Source organism: Bidens hawaiensis, unplaced genomic scaffold, assembly GCF_021521415.1.
Source record: "Bidens hawaiensis isolate Kalapana, Puna unplaced genomic scaffold, B.hawaiensis_p1.1 tig00000458_1, whole genome shotgun sequence".
NCBI lineage: Eukaryota > Viridiplantae > Streptophyta > Magnoliopsida > Asterales > Asteraceae > Bidens > Bidens hawaiensis.
In genome coordinates this window covers 333,821-348,930 of record NW_027491030.1, presented here as the reverse complement: position 1 = coordinate 348,930, position 15,110 = coordinate 333,821, and the positions used below count along the sequence as shown (strand labels likewise).

The 15,110-nt window shown below is 35.3% G+C and overlaps 1 protein-coding gene and 1 pseudogene across 1 annotated transcript; one reads left to right on the top strand and one right to left on the bottom strand.

The window, feature by feature from the left end:
* The first annotated feature begins 821 nt into the window (after window positions 1-821).
* Window positions 822-2,395, top strand: LOC143625217 (F-box protein At5g03100-like). Its single transcript, XM_077095635.1, has 4 exons — window positions 822-1,580; window positions 1,694-1,840; window positions 2,087-2,164; window positions 2,276-2,395. The coding sequence occupies exons 1-4, from the start codon at window positions 822-824 to the stop codon at window positions 2,393-2,395; spliced, it is 1,104 nt and encodes a 367-aa protein (XP_076951750.1).
* A 4,144-nt stretch (window positions 2,396-6,539) lies between these two features.
* On the bottom strand, window positions 6,540-8,570 carry LOC143627461 (zinc finger CCCH domain-containing protein 29 pseudogene; annotated as a pseudogene).
* Between the last annotated feature and the right edge of the window lie 6,540 nt (window positions 8,571-15,110).

The following is a 15,110-nucleotide window of genomic DNA, read 5'->3' as shown; positions in this document are numbered from 1 at the left end:
CATTTGAAAAAGACCCTAAATTTTCGTAAACATAAAACCACCGCTTTATATCAAACACCTGCTTCTGCTGCTATCGTCATTTTCAGCGATGAAGAACCAAAGGCGTACTCGTACTCAAAACAAGGTGAATTAATCTTCATTTCATCCGATCTGTACTAGCTTGTTAATTACTGATTGAATTTTTCATTCAAATTACTATAATTTGAAGTTAATTGCATGCCCATATTTTTTTATTAGACGTTGATTTACCCTAGTAATTTGCTTTCAGTTTTTCTATGGTGTTAGTTGTTGATCTAAGTGACTAGGTGATTGAATTTTGCAATTGAAATGATTGTTTATAATTTGTTCAAATAGTTATGTTTAGGCCTAAAATGATTTTGTTATGATTACTAATGATATTAGTTGTGTTGGGAATTTCGGTTCAAGACCGTTACTTGGCGTGCAAGGTTAAGCAACAATAGAGTGGATAATTATAAACAATTAAATGTGCTTAAATTTAATTGTTAGCATAATTATTATGTCTTATTATTTAGCAATCCTAGTTGTAGTCTAAACGTGATAGGTTAGATTATAAATACCCATGCTTTGGGGTTTTGAGATTGTAATTGAGTTTTGTGAAGTTTCTCAATAAGAATATTCGTGTTCGTGTTCGTGTTCGTGTTCAATACCTGTTGTGTTCAATACCTGGTACCAATTCCATTAAGTTGTTAAGATAGTTAACTAATAATTGTGATTTTCTGAAGAGGGCTCGTCAAGGAACAAGTTCAGAAGATTTCATCAGCGGAATGCCAGATGATATCCTTCTTCTAGTGTTGTCTCTAATGCCGATAAAGGACGCAGTCGTAACCAGCAGTCTCTCCCCAAGATGGAGATACTTATGGACCTATTTACAGATACTCAACTTCGATTACAAAGGACCTTTCGAAAGGGCGGACACGTATGTATCGGAGTTCAAGTATGGCGAACATGTGAATGCGGTCATCCAAAGTTATAATAACCCGAAGGTTCATTTCTTCCGGATCCATTTCTTTCTGACCTGTTTTCATGATAGAGTCGTTGACAAATGGCTCCGCTTTGCATTAAAAAGGAAAGTCGAAATTCTGGAACTGGATCTTGAGACAACCGACGTGAATCATCATAGTGCATTTAACTATGATTTCCCTTCACGATTACAAGAAAGGAACTCGGCCTACCTGTTCGATTTTCCATATTCAGATATGGTGTATCTAAAGAAACTTCACTTAAATAACGTTAACGTGAAGGAATCAGGTCTTGAGGAGTTGTTAACACATTCTCCACTTCTCGAGACGATTTCCATCCATGGTTCTGGATACCTGATTAATATTCGTGTTGGTGGACGACATCTTAACTTGAAACATTTTGAAATCATGGAATGTCCGTATGTGGAGTCTATTTATTTATCTGATTTTAATCTGGAATCATTCACCTACATGGGCGGACCAATAGATTTTAAACTCACTCGTCTTCCAAACCTTAAAAATGTTGTTATGAGTCAAGGACTTGCGGGGTTGCATAATAATGTGTTCAGCCGGATATCATGTTGTGCATCATCTCTCCAGGTTCTTTCCTTGAAGATATTTCGTCCCATAGTTAGTACTTCGTCTCTATGTAATTTGCTTACACCCTTTAACGTACATAAATTTCATGAGAGTTTATCTTGTTCTTTTTGCAGAAAGGTTCAAAGCTTGGTTCTGTAATTTGTCCACTGCCGAATGTAAAGAAATTGACACTCACAATTGTTGCCGTGAAAGATAATTGTCTGCTAGAGTTTGCTTCTATAGTCAACGCGTTTCCAAAACTTGAGACATTTATAATCGAGGTATGTACGCTATGTCCAGTTAATGACTTACTATAACAGTAGTATAATATTAACTGCACAACATGGAATTTTTATTAAAAATTTAAAAATAATACCGTACCCTAAGGGCGTAAATAGGCAGAGCCGCTCAGCTCACTTACAATCCTACCATGCGTCTCTTCAGTATTCCATTTTTGGGTTTGTTTGGCATCGTTAACTATAAGTAAACAACAATTGTTAATAAAAATTTGTAATGCCTTTTTGCAGTTGCTTTGGTCTTCACCTATCAAAAGGAGACGGAAAGCAATCCGTATTGCTGCTGATCGTTCCCATGAACACCTAAAGGTTTTCAAAATTCTGGGTTATTATGGTCGGATCAGCGATGTTGAACTAGCAGCGTACATGATAGACAACGCTGGTGCACTAAAGAAGGTTGTGGTTGATCCTTGATGGCAGGTTCAGAAGGGATACAAAGCTGTCAAGGACTTCAAGAAGAACGAGGAAGCTGCTCGAGCTTCTGCTCAGCGCCAGCTCCCACCATTGTTGCCTCATGGTGTGGAGTTGGTCATTCTATGATGAAAGTGGTTTGGTAAAATGGAGAGCAAGTGTTGTTAATTATGTATGCATGGCAAAAGGCCGTGAGATGTTGATTGGGATGATAATTCGACAAACCTGCCTGACTTAATTCTTCGACGTTTGATATGTTTTAGTTATTTATTTATATTTAGTTCTTGATTGAAATTATTTTTCAAGTTTCTGTAATTCACTAGCTTGATTCACAAGAAATTTGCATTAAAACAACCAATTTAGTTAATTTTTCTAAGACAAGTTTTATATTGTTTTCTCCAAAACATGAATATTTTTTGTAGTAGGATGTGTATGGATAGAAATTAATTCTTGAGGTTGTGAGTGTTTTTAACAAGTATATCCATGCTAGAGTTGATATAAATATAACTAACTAGACTCCTTGGTAAAGCTTTGGTGATGATATCATATTACTTCATGTTGGAAGATCTTCTGGGATGATATATGCAGGAAATGAAACATGGTGAAACATTATTCAACCCCACAAGTCCTTGACTCGAGACATTTTTATGTTTCGGTAGACGAGTGAGACACGATCTATTTAGCCCATGTAGGTGAATTATTCAAGATGATAATATAATGATAAATACTACCCACAAATGGATATTCTATGAATTCAAACTGTTAAGATCTCTCATCTACCAACTAGAATAAAAGTTAAGAATTGATTTCATTGTATATTTGGAATGCTATTCATGTAAAGTTTTTTTAAAGACTTATGACTCTTAATAGCTCCTCAAGAATTGATGGCCCAAACCAATTGAACGGGGAAAATCAATTGCTAAGTCCCTAAGCATGATCAAGTAATAAGAAGTATCAATTGCCTGAAATTAAGAATCTTAAATGAAGAATTTACCTTGTGTTGAGCATGTTTATATTTTTCTTTACTTATTGGGGTGCTCTACGTGCTAGACAATGGAAATATAAATTGACAAAAGTTACAAAAGAAGAAGTAGATGCAACTAGCTAGGGGTGTTCACGGATCGCTTTGAAATCGTAAAACCGCGCAAACTGGTTGGTTTTATTTGTCTTTTGGCCGGTTGGTTTCAAAAATTTCAAATCCTAGTGAACAGTTTAGTTTATGGGTTATACCAAAAACCTGTCGTATTATAGGTCTAGTTACCGAGTTACGTAAGTTATGTATCCGAATGATGACTACATAACTACATAACTACGTGATGCACCGTAAATACGCTGAATTGTTTACGACATTGACCGACAATTAAGTGAACACGCCATGTAAATAAGCACTCGTAAGATAAAAACTGGACCGGACCAGACCGTAAGGGAAATATATATGCATGTATTTATATGTTTTATTTTTAGTTGTTTTATGTTTGGTAAACATCAATTGTTTTTCTTTGCATTTGGGCTTTAATGAAATGTGCTAAATGATATACTAGGTTCATTGATTGATGTTAAAATGGGCTAACAAGCTAATATATCGAATGGGCTCATCTCTTCCACCCATGGCCCATCACTTTAATTTTACATATTGTTTGTTGACTATTTAAACTTAAATACTTGCATTATGGCAGACTTTGAGCTTATTGACGTGTAAGTTATTGAGATATCAGATTTAATTGTTTTTTTTTTGTTGCTTTGTGTGATGATAAGATTTGGTTTAGTTTTTTTTTTAACGACCAACTAAGTAACGTCAGGTATTTCGTACGCGGTCCCTATTGGCTAAAGGTAGCCCGAGCCGGCCACTAGTCCGGACGGACGGAGCCTCTAGCGGTCTACCTATTGAGGGATTCACCGGATAAAACCCGACCCCATGCCCGCCAAATGGCACGACAGCGAGGAGCCGGTAAAACCGGGTGAGATCAGGACTCGAACCCTGGCAAGTCAGGGTCATCCCTCATATCTCCCATATAAATTGGTGATAGTAAGTTTTAAACCTCCTACCTCTCACTTGTAAAGTGAGTGCTCTACCATTGAGCCACATCCAATCTATAAGATTTGGTTTAGTTAGTAATCTCCTTTAAAACTGAATTTGTGAATTGTTTTTTTTTTATTTATGTCTTTTCACACGTCACGAAGCTATATATAGCTAAACATAGTATCGTCACAACACAAAGTTATCACAAAAACGCTAAAATAGCTCGAAATTCAAAACAAGATAATTGGCCATTTCTTTAAATATAAGTTTTGGGCTTCAAATTTTTTGACCCTGATATTTGTATATATTAGTAATTTAGTATATTACATAGCAACAAGAAACATGCATACACTCTATAATATTAAATATATATTTAGGGGAAGATTAATGTACAAATAAAATTGACGTGCTAAACGTGAGAATCAAGTAGAGTAATTATGTATACAGGTAGATTAAATATCATTTTGTAATTCATATATTTAATCCCGGATCAGTTTTGTGGATATGGAAACCTTGTTAACCATAACTGGACTACTATAGTCAGTTTTAAGAATATAATTCAACGAGCCCACTGGTTTCTGATACAACTCAGTTATTTGGTTCGGTTTAATTGGTTAATTTGATTATGGGTCAACTATTTATCTAAAGTCTAAACGAGAGTCAACGAGGCTAATATGTTGCAATAAATAGATTGAATGTGTAGTAAAGGATTGACATCAAAATTGAGAGACAAATTTAGTAACTTAATTAAAATTAATAGCATTTTACTTGAAACATCTTAGATGGGATTGACATCTTAAATGAGATTACGAGTCTTAATGGACCATGTTGCTATTTGGCATTTGCTACGTTGGGTTATATTTGATTGAAGTGAGTCAATGGGCCACATTAGCCCAATGAGTTACATAAGGTTGTATTGTTTTAAACTTTGAAGCAAATCATATGTTTTCTTACAGTCTTATAGATGGTGTAATGAGGTTGCTTTATAAGGAAAAACGTTGCAAATGAGTAACCTAAAAAGGTCAACCAAGAAGAAAAGAAGGAACATAAGATTACTTGCAAGTTGAATCTATGATGTGTCTCTTAAATGCAAGTTCACCGTTTGGATCAATCGGAGAAATTCTCTCGAGCTTCAACAAGAGCTCAAGTTGACTCGATAAAATATTACTCGATATAAACATATAACATTGATAGATAGCAAGAGAATAAAATACGAGAGAAGAGGGAAACAGTTTAGAAAAACACTTCATCACTAATCAAATCTAGCAAAAGTATACTTACCCTTGTATGGTGTGGATATTCCACCGTATTGGTGACCACAAGTCACAGGTCATGCTTAGTTGAACAATTCAATTCGCAAAGCCCAACTTGTCAATTCATCAAGAAAAAATATAATAGTCTTTCAAAACACTTAAAATTTCATCATTGCGTATTTCTTTGAATATAATTAGCAGGGTGACCATTACATTTCAACGTCTGAATATGATTCTATACAATGTTAATACAAGAATAACTTGTATTAATTATGTATGACATTATTTTAATAATCTTTACAAACAAAAACCGGGTGTCAAGCATCAATTATCATTGGAGACCTAGTCATAGTCGTCCAAATTTGACTTCTATTGTGTTATATCTTGTTATTTATAGTCTTTTTAATGTTTTCATCAGAACTTTCATACAAAATGTTAAAGCTGTTTGATATTAAATAGACAATTTCATATGTAATCTTAAAGCATATATAATATTATACTTATTGAATAAAAAATATAAAATATAATATTAGCTTTCAACACATTTTAAAGTTTCATCATTAGTGAGAAAAATATTATATAATAATAACAAAATTTTAAAACTGTTTCAGTTATTATAATTTTTTGTTTTTTTATACAAGATAAAAGAAGAGTAAGATTGTTACAAATATTAAAGTGGGTATAATTTATATTTACTTTATTATATAAAAATTATTTTAAAAACCTATAGGAACAAAAACTAGGTGTCAAATATCAATAATTGAAGGGGACATAGTCGCAATCGTACTAATTTGACTTTTATTGTGTTACATCTTGTTATTGTTATTTTATGTTTCTAGAATAAACATATGAGCCCTCATAAATTAATCAAATAAACTAATTAAAATAAATATTATTGGATGATATAAGGTTTTGGTGCAACTTTAAACGGTATTCATAAAGAAAATTGGTTATGTATCATCTTCAAACTCTGGAATTAATCATAAAAAAAGGAACATAATTAAAATTCCCAGTTGGGAAAATATGAAGAAATTACACAAAATAATAAAAGAAAAAAATTAAAAGAATTCCCTCTTGACCACTTCTCCTAATGAAGAACAATTTTTAGTTTCTTCATCTAATATTACTGAATCAAGATATATATAAATTAATAATCTGAAAATAATTTCAATGGTGAAAATGAATTTATGCCACCATCTGCTCTTGCTCTATGTACATTTGCTCCATCCATTGTGGCAGCTTCTCACCGTTGTTGCCACTGTATCGGTTCATATCCGGTGAACTACTGACGTTCACCGACACACCACCACCATATCCAAAAGATACGGATTTTCTAAGCTTATTCGCATCTTCAAACCCCCATTCCAGTTTCCCGTCTGGGGATCCCCATTCTGGGAAACTGGAAGACTGTTGGGGGTTTGACCGGAGGCTTGTGCCTCCGACTCCTCGGTCAATGAAGCTCTGGCTACGTTGTTTTAACGAGCCGGATCTTGAATTCATGACCGCTTGTGCAACTGCAGCCAATGAATCAAATCCGTAACTTGGTTTTCTAACGGGAGACAATGAATAGTTTGGTGACGGGTAGGATGCCCGAAGAGGGCTTGAACTTTGAACGAATTGTTGGTGCCCGGTTGGCGATGATAAACCATGAAATTGAGACAATAAAGATTGATCAAGCGACCCGAAAACATCCTCGGGATTCCTTGGCTTAATTTCCCCAAATCTATTGTTGCTGTTGTCATCGATCATTTGTCGTCTTTGTTGTTGTTGAGTTCTTAAACTCTCCAACCCGAGCAACTCCATATCGATCTCCAAATCCCTAGCGTTGACCGAGGTCTTCAATCGACTCCCCGGAAGCTGAAGAGTCGGCGGTGTCAAATGATTCACCGCCGTCTTCTGCCACATCGGGGACCCCGGAGGCGACATAGGGGGAGTTGACCCAAGCGCTAATGGGCTCATCGAGCCCATTTCCATGGAAGTAATGGCAACCGGCCCAGATTTAGGCGACGGCAGGCCAGAGCCTGTCGACGCATAAACAGGCCGGAGATCTTCCACTCTATGCGCGAAAAAACACACTTTTCGCGCACAGCCAGTCTCATCCTTACACAACCGAGTTCGGTACTGAGCGGGGTGAAGCCAAGATTCAAACACCCCGTGAGCGTATTCGCACGAATCTCCTTTCACGCAACTCCCTTTACGGAAATCCGGGCAGGGAACGCAGCTATAGTTGATCTTTCTAAGATCACGTCTACGCGCGTTCTCGCCCGGATGAACGAAAGGGCACTCGGTCCAATCGTGAGTGTAAGCTCGCGAACACGGCTTCACCTTAAACGTATACATCCGAAACTCATCGGATCCGTACACGCCATTATTAATATCCGGCATCGACACATCAACCGGGTACTCTTTTTTCACAGAAACAACCTCCTTTTCATCGATTTGTTCCTCATCGAGTCCACCTTCAACCGAAACACCCGATAACAACATCTCCAACGCTCTCCGAGCCGACAATTTGATCCCACGAGCGATCAAATCCCCCGGTTTGTTCCCGTTATCGTCCGTCAAGTTAACATCCGCGGAAGCCTCAAGTAAAAGCTTAACCGCCTCAACCGCCATCGGGGAGCCACCCGCAGCAGCGCAGTGGAGGGCGGTGGAGCCATCGGAACCGGACAACCGGTTAACATCCACCTTGTTGGTACTAATTATGTATTTCAAGACATTAATACTTCCATAAATGGAAGCAATCATAAGAGGGGTTCTTTCTTGTAAGCCCATCTTTCCATTTCTTCTGCCGTACCAAAAGCTGACGTCATCTAGACTCACAAGCTCATCTTGCACCATGTGAACAAAGCCAGAAACATCATCGGCAGCTGCTAATTCTAGTAAGTTTGAGCATTTTAAGAATAATCCGTTGTACTTTTCTTGAATCTTGTCTCCATCATTGGCGGAGTAATATTTACCCATGATCTTAACTTTACACATATATGAAATCCTACATAAATCAAACAAATAACATTAATTTTATGTAAATAAATAAAAATAAGATTAAACAAACAACTATAAATATAAATATTAATATTATGTAACAAATCCTATTATTATGTGGAAAAAAAATGAAACTATTGATATTATGTAAGAAATCTTATTAATATTATGTGAATCAAAATAAATAAGATTAACAAAATCCTATTAATATTATGTAAATAAAAAATTAAGATACATAAACAACTATTAATATTAGTATTATGTAACAAATCCTATTAATATTATGTAAATCTAGAAAGTAAGATGAACAAACAACTAATGATATTAATATTATGTAGCAAAAATAATAAGTATTATTAATATTATCTAACAAAACCTATAGATATTATGTTACAAAATGATTAATGATGTAGTAAAAACAATAAGATGAACAAATAAGTATATTAACATTAATATTATGTTATGTAACAAAAATAATAATAATAATAATAATAATAATAATAATAATAATAATAATAATAAGATGATGGTGAACTTAGGATACCTTGAAGATGATGAATTGAATAGATGAGTTTGATGAGAAGTATGAGTTGGGGGTGAAGGTTTATTTATATGATGATGGAAAGAAATAAAGAAGAAGGTGCTTCTTTGTTTCTATGTTTACAAGTCAAAGTATTCAACAATGGTGGGGAACACCTTTTGAAATGCGAAAGAAATGCAAATGCAAAATTCAAATGCAGATTCAGATGAAATTGGGATGTGGAGCCTGTTGTAATCAACTAATATCTGACTGGCTTTCAACGGCTTTGTCCAGTGGAGTATGAGCTTGAAATGAATTGGAATCTCACGCGCTTGTGTGGGATGTTTTGACGCGCGTGGGGTTAGAGATTTCGGCGAGTGGGTGCACGCGAGACGCGGTCTTGTGTTATGGGTTTGCTCGGTCTTATCCTTCCACTTGTTTTAATTATATTATGTTTTATTATATTTTATTTTAATGTGATTAATAATAAGTTCACTTTCCTTAGGCTTTCGAAATAAACGAGTGGACTTTTACTTTTGATTAATTAAATTTTATTATGTAAGACGCTCTCAAGTAGAGAGTGTTTATCGGTTTGGTCCAGCTCTCAAGAGTGTTTTCTGAGGTTGTGGTATTGATGGATTTGACTTTGATTATGGGAGTCTGATAGATCGGTTGCACATTTTACTTCCTGATTTTGACATTAACGGTTTCTCTAATAAAGACATTGCCCCCCCTAAAGCCCAACATGCTTTGGCGAGTGCCCTTTATAGTGGAATCATCAAGAGTTTGGAAATGAAATTTGATTTATCCCCTCGTTAGAAAGCGATGTTTGAGTGTCTTCGGGCTCCTCGGGCTCAAGATTTCTTAAGTGTTCTCCCTATTGAAGGATTGGGCCAGCATATGTCGGCTTTGGAGTACCGGACCATCCTGAAGTATCGGTTAATGATCCCTTTGTTTCCGGTAGATGAGTCGTGCCCAGTTTGTCGTAAGGTTTGTTTGGATTCTTTTGGCGAGCATGCAGTTCACTGCAAAGAGTTGTCTGGGTTTAAGTACAGGCATGATTTGGTGAGGGATGTTCTATGCGATGTTCTTAAACGAGCCGGAATTTCGGCTAAAAAGGAAGCTCCCGTAAACTTTCTTACGGATCCTCAAGAAGGAAAATCTACATTACGACCGGCCGATATTCTTGTTTTTGGGTAGGTAAGGGGAAAACACGCTTGTGTCGACCTCACAGGAGTGTCCCCTCTTGTTGGGATTAGGGACACTGGATTTGTAGCAGGCCAGGCAGCATTGAAGGCGGCATCGGGCAAGGTTGCTAAACACGAGAGAGCTTGTTTGGAGAATCAACACGTGTTTATCCCCTTCGCCTTTGACACTTTTGGTTTCTTAGCTCCGGATGCCGTGGACCTTTTGAATATGGTTCAGAAAGTTGTGTATAGTAATGTATCAGCCCATAAAAATCAAAACTTTGTTTTTAGTCGGATTGGGTTTGCTATCCAAAAGAGGGTTGCGACACAGCTTATTGCCCACTTACCTGCCACTTCATTGTAAATCGTTTGGATGTTTCTATGAAATCACATAATGTAATATACCAGAGCTAAATCTATTAGTCAAGTTTAAAGGTTTTTTTAATAAAATAAAGTTGTGAGTAAGCTACACGAGTGATACTTTTCTTAAAAGTTTGATGTTTTATTTTTGGTACTTACATACGATTTTTACGTTCCTTAAATTGTACGTGTTTGATGTTTTTTTATTTATTATTAACCGGCATTAAAATTTCTGTTAAACTCTTTATGGATCAAAAACTGAAAAAAGACATTCCAAATTCATCATTTCCTAAAACTGAAAATAGAATACTTATTCATTAATTAATTATAATAAATTTTTGAAATCCGCTTTAGATTTTCATTAGTCACTAGTCATTAATATTTATCCATTAAATACCCTAAAAGGAAACATATTTGGGGTATGTTTGACAAAGAGATTTTAGGTTTAAGCTACGAGCTGTTAAGAAAAACTCATATTTATTAAAAAGTCTTGTTTGGTTGGAGTAGCTTGAAGCTTTTAGATTATAAAAAAAAGCTTAAAGCTAAAAGCTTCAACTAGTAGTGTTTAGAAAAAGCTACAAGCTTTTAGCATTTCAAATTTTACAATTTTGGTGCTTGAACCTCCATCAACTTTTATTAATTTATATAATAATTAAATATTTAACCCTTGTTTGAAACAAACTACCCCCGTGACTTTTTAAAAGACCATAACTTTTTCACACGTTAATATTTCTTTAAAAAAATTGCATCATAAAAACGTGCATTTTATAAAACTAGCTGGGTGCTCGCACGGTGCATCGTTTTAATCCGAAACCTATTCTGACTTGACCCCTCTCGACTCAAAACTGTACCAATACGAACCGAACTAAATCAGCCCATTTTTCATCGACTCGTTCAGACCCTAATTTGGTCTTACACATGACATGGACTTGCCTGACTCGATTGTTGCCGATCCTAACCAGTAATCGCATAATATGTTAATTTTTTATAGTTAAAGAAGTATAACAATTTGATACTCAAATTAAAGAGAATAAAATGCTCGTTTTGTGATGCAATTTTTAAAAATAAATATTAACATGTGAAAAAGTTATGGTCTTTTAAAAAGTCATGAGGGTAGTTGGTCTTTTAAAATAAATATTACAAGCTTTTAGCATTTCAAATTTTACAATTTTGGTGCTTGAACCTCCATCAACTTTTATTAATTTATATAATAATTAAATATTTAACCCTTGTTTGAAACAAACTACCCCCGTGACTTTTTAAAAGACCATAACTTTTTCACACGTTAATATTTCTTTAAAAAAATTGCATCATAAAAACGTGCATTTTATAAAACTAGCTGGGTGCTCGCACGGTGCATCGTTTTAATCCGAAACCTATTCTGACTTGACCCCTCTCGACTCAAAACTGTACCAATACGAACCGAACTAAATCAGCCCATTTTTCATCGACTCGTTCAGACCCTAATTTGGTCTTACACATGACATGGACTTGCCTGACTCGATTGTTGCCGATCCTAACCAGTAATCGCATAATATGTTAATTTTTTATAGTTAAAGAAGTATAACAATTTGATACTCAAATTAAAGAGAATAAAATGCTCGTTTTGTGATGCAATTTTTAAAAATAAATATTAACATGTGAAAAAGTTATGGTCTTTTAAAAAGTCATGAGGGTAGTTGGTTTTGAATATGGCTTAAATATGTAATTATTATATGAATTAACAAAATGTGATGGAAGTTCAAGTATCAAAATTGTAAAATTTGAAATACTAAAAGCTTGTAGATTTTTCTAAACGCTACTAGTTTGAGCTTTTAGCTTCAAGTTTTTTCTCGTAACTTAAAAGCTTGAAGCTACTCTAACCAAAAAAGACTTTTCAATAAATTTGAGATTTTTCTTAAAAGCTTGTAGCTTAAAGCTCCCAAAAGCTCAAGTGTTTCAAACTCTTAAGGACATGCTTTGCAATGTTCCAATCCTTGCTCTTCCCGAGGGCAACGACAATTTTGTTGTCTTAAACAACTAGGAATATTTGTCAGTGAACCTTGAGGAGCTCGATCGTTTTCATCCTAGTTCTTTTTATTATCTCATATCCACTTAATCCACTTGTTAAGTTAAGTAAATTCACATCCCCTTTTTTACCGCTTTACAATTTTGGGGCGTTATGCGTTCAAAATTAATTTATTGTTTTCACTACAATTCCGTTATATGCATAATTGTAATTGCTCGATTAGTTGTTATGTGCGAATATGACTAGGTGTTTATTTTTATGTTGGTTGGTACCTCATCCTCATTAGTATGATCATACGCAGTCGAATTAGCTCGTTATCAATATGATTCGAGTGAAAAGACAACTTTTATTTGTTGTTACACTAATTGTAGTAATTTACGATTTTCGCATAGAATTGTCTTTTATTATTATATATACTCAAAACTGTGGTTTACTTGCTCAACTTTATGTTGACAAAATATATATTTTCACGCATGGCGCAGGTAGCTTTATCAGATGAATCAAGTATTGGAAGTTAGATGAGACCTTAGGTTGCTTGATGATTGAAGAAAACTTTTATTTCAAGATATTTATGTTTTGAATATTTAATTGTAATGGTACTTCATTTGAAACAATGTTTGCGCTTTTGAACTTGATATATGAATGAATAATTTAGATATTGACACGTGCTTTTCACTTAGTGTCTTCTGAGCTATGATACAATCGATGTCGCGCCCGGCATGTTCCGCCGTAGGTTGGGGTGTGACACCCATACCCTTAGTCAATTGTCACGTCATAAAACATTATTATTTATTATCAAGCTGACAATTGATCGCTACATGTGCATTTAAAGTTGTCTTCTTTTTTACAAAGTTGTCCTAAATTTTATTAAGTTGTCCAGTGTTTTTATAAAGTCGCTATATTTATTATAAAGTTGTCATTTCTTTATAAAGTCTATATAAATTCGTTCTGTATTAAACTCACTCTATATAACTTAAAGTCATCTTGTACATTTATAGGGAGAAGTGGTGATCAATCTTTGACTGATCGTCTTCCATAAAATAAGGCAGGAGCGACACTATTAATCAAATTCTTAAAATTTTGCTTGATTATGACTATTTCTCTTAAGAATACATATTTTGGGGATTTTCCCTTAAATATGTATTTAAAAATTGTAATTGCGCTAATTTTATAGAGTAGAAACAAGAAATAGTTCCATCTTCTCACTTAGAAAACACTTATATTATATAAAAGAAAAACTTGTTAAACAAAAAATAACGAATAACAAAACCACCAAATCGTCTACGAACCATTAAAAATACTCAATAAAACATATGTAAAAATAAATTGATAACTATTTAGACAGAATTACAAATTTTGTCCTTTAAAAAAAGCCAAATTACGGTTCGTGTCCTTTTCTAAGTTTCCTTGCAGGCGGTGTACTTTAAACTTTTTTTTTCTACACGTTGTGTCCTTTACGCTAACTGGGTTAGAAAAACTCAGTTAAATGACAACATGTGCATAGCATGTGAGGGCATATTGGTCTTTTCGTCTATATCCTTTTATTTATAACACCTTCCTCTCCTTTGTGCACCACCACCATCACCGCCACACCTCCCTTCATCTCTATTACACCTGCATCATCATTCCACATAATCAAACCATGTTCGTTGCCGGAGCTACCACCATCGCCAGGTTGTGAAGTGGTGGTGGTCACAACGAACATGGTTGTGAAGTGGCAACGACATTGTTACATATCCGACTTGACGAAAAGACACACTCTTCCTTCGCCTTGACGAAAAACCCAATGTTCAAACCCAATGTTCAAACACACACTCTTCCTTCGCCACTTCACAACCCACCAATCAACTCACCTCCGTTACATATCTTCCTTCGCGAAAAACCCATTGTTACATATCCGACTTGACGAAAAACCCAATGTTCAAACACACACTCTTCCTTCGCCTTGACGAAAAACCCATTGTTACATATCCGACTTGACGAAAAACCCAATGTTCAAACACACACTCTTCCTTCGCCACTTCACAACCCACCAATCAACTCACCTCCGTTACATATCCGACTTGACCCGACCCGAAATAGTCGACACCATCTGACGTGAAGTGAAGATATATCATAAAATGGTACAAAGTTACCGGAACTCCGACTCCGATAACTGAACCTACCGGCCGTCCTCGCTCGTCGAGACTCCAACAATCGATTAATTATAGCATCCAGCAAACTAGCTATATCCCCTGACCACACTGACCCATCGATTTGAAAAATCCCCAAATTCTAGGTTTTATAAAATAACAAACCATAGGTTTTCATATGGAATGATAAGAAATTAACAGAAACATGAATAAAGATTAACGACGGCTCTAGTGAATCTCGTTTAATGGTGGTGGATGGCTGCAGGTGGATGTTGACGGAAGTTAGGTGGTACGATGATGCTGGTATGATCTTGGTTCTCTCGACGACATCGGAATTATGTGGAATGATGATGCTGGTGTGGTCTAATTAATGGTTTGA

Bases quoted from the DNA above. Each gene is read 5' to 3' on its own strand.
- LOC143625217 (XM_077095635.1), top strand. From the start codon at position 822: ATGCCGATAAAGGACGCAGTCGTAACCAGCAGTCTCTCCCCAAGATGG. The intron at 1,841-2,086 runs GTATGTACGCTA...GCCTTTTTGCAG, and splicing joins TTGAGACATTTATAATCGAG to TTGCTTTGGTCTTCACCTAT. The intron at 2,165-2,275 runs GTTTTCAAAATT...CCTTGATGGCAG, and splicing joins GTTCCCATGAACACCTAAAG to GTTCAGAAGGGATACAAAGC.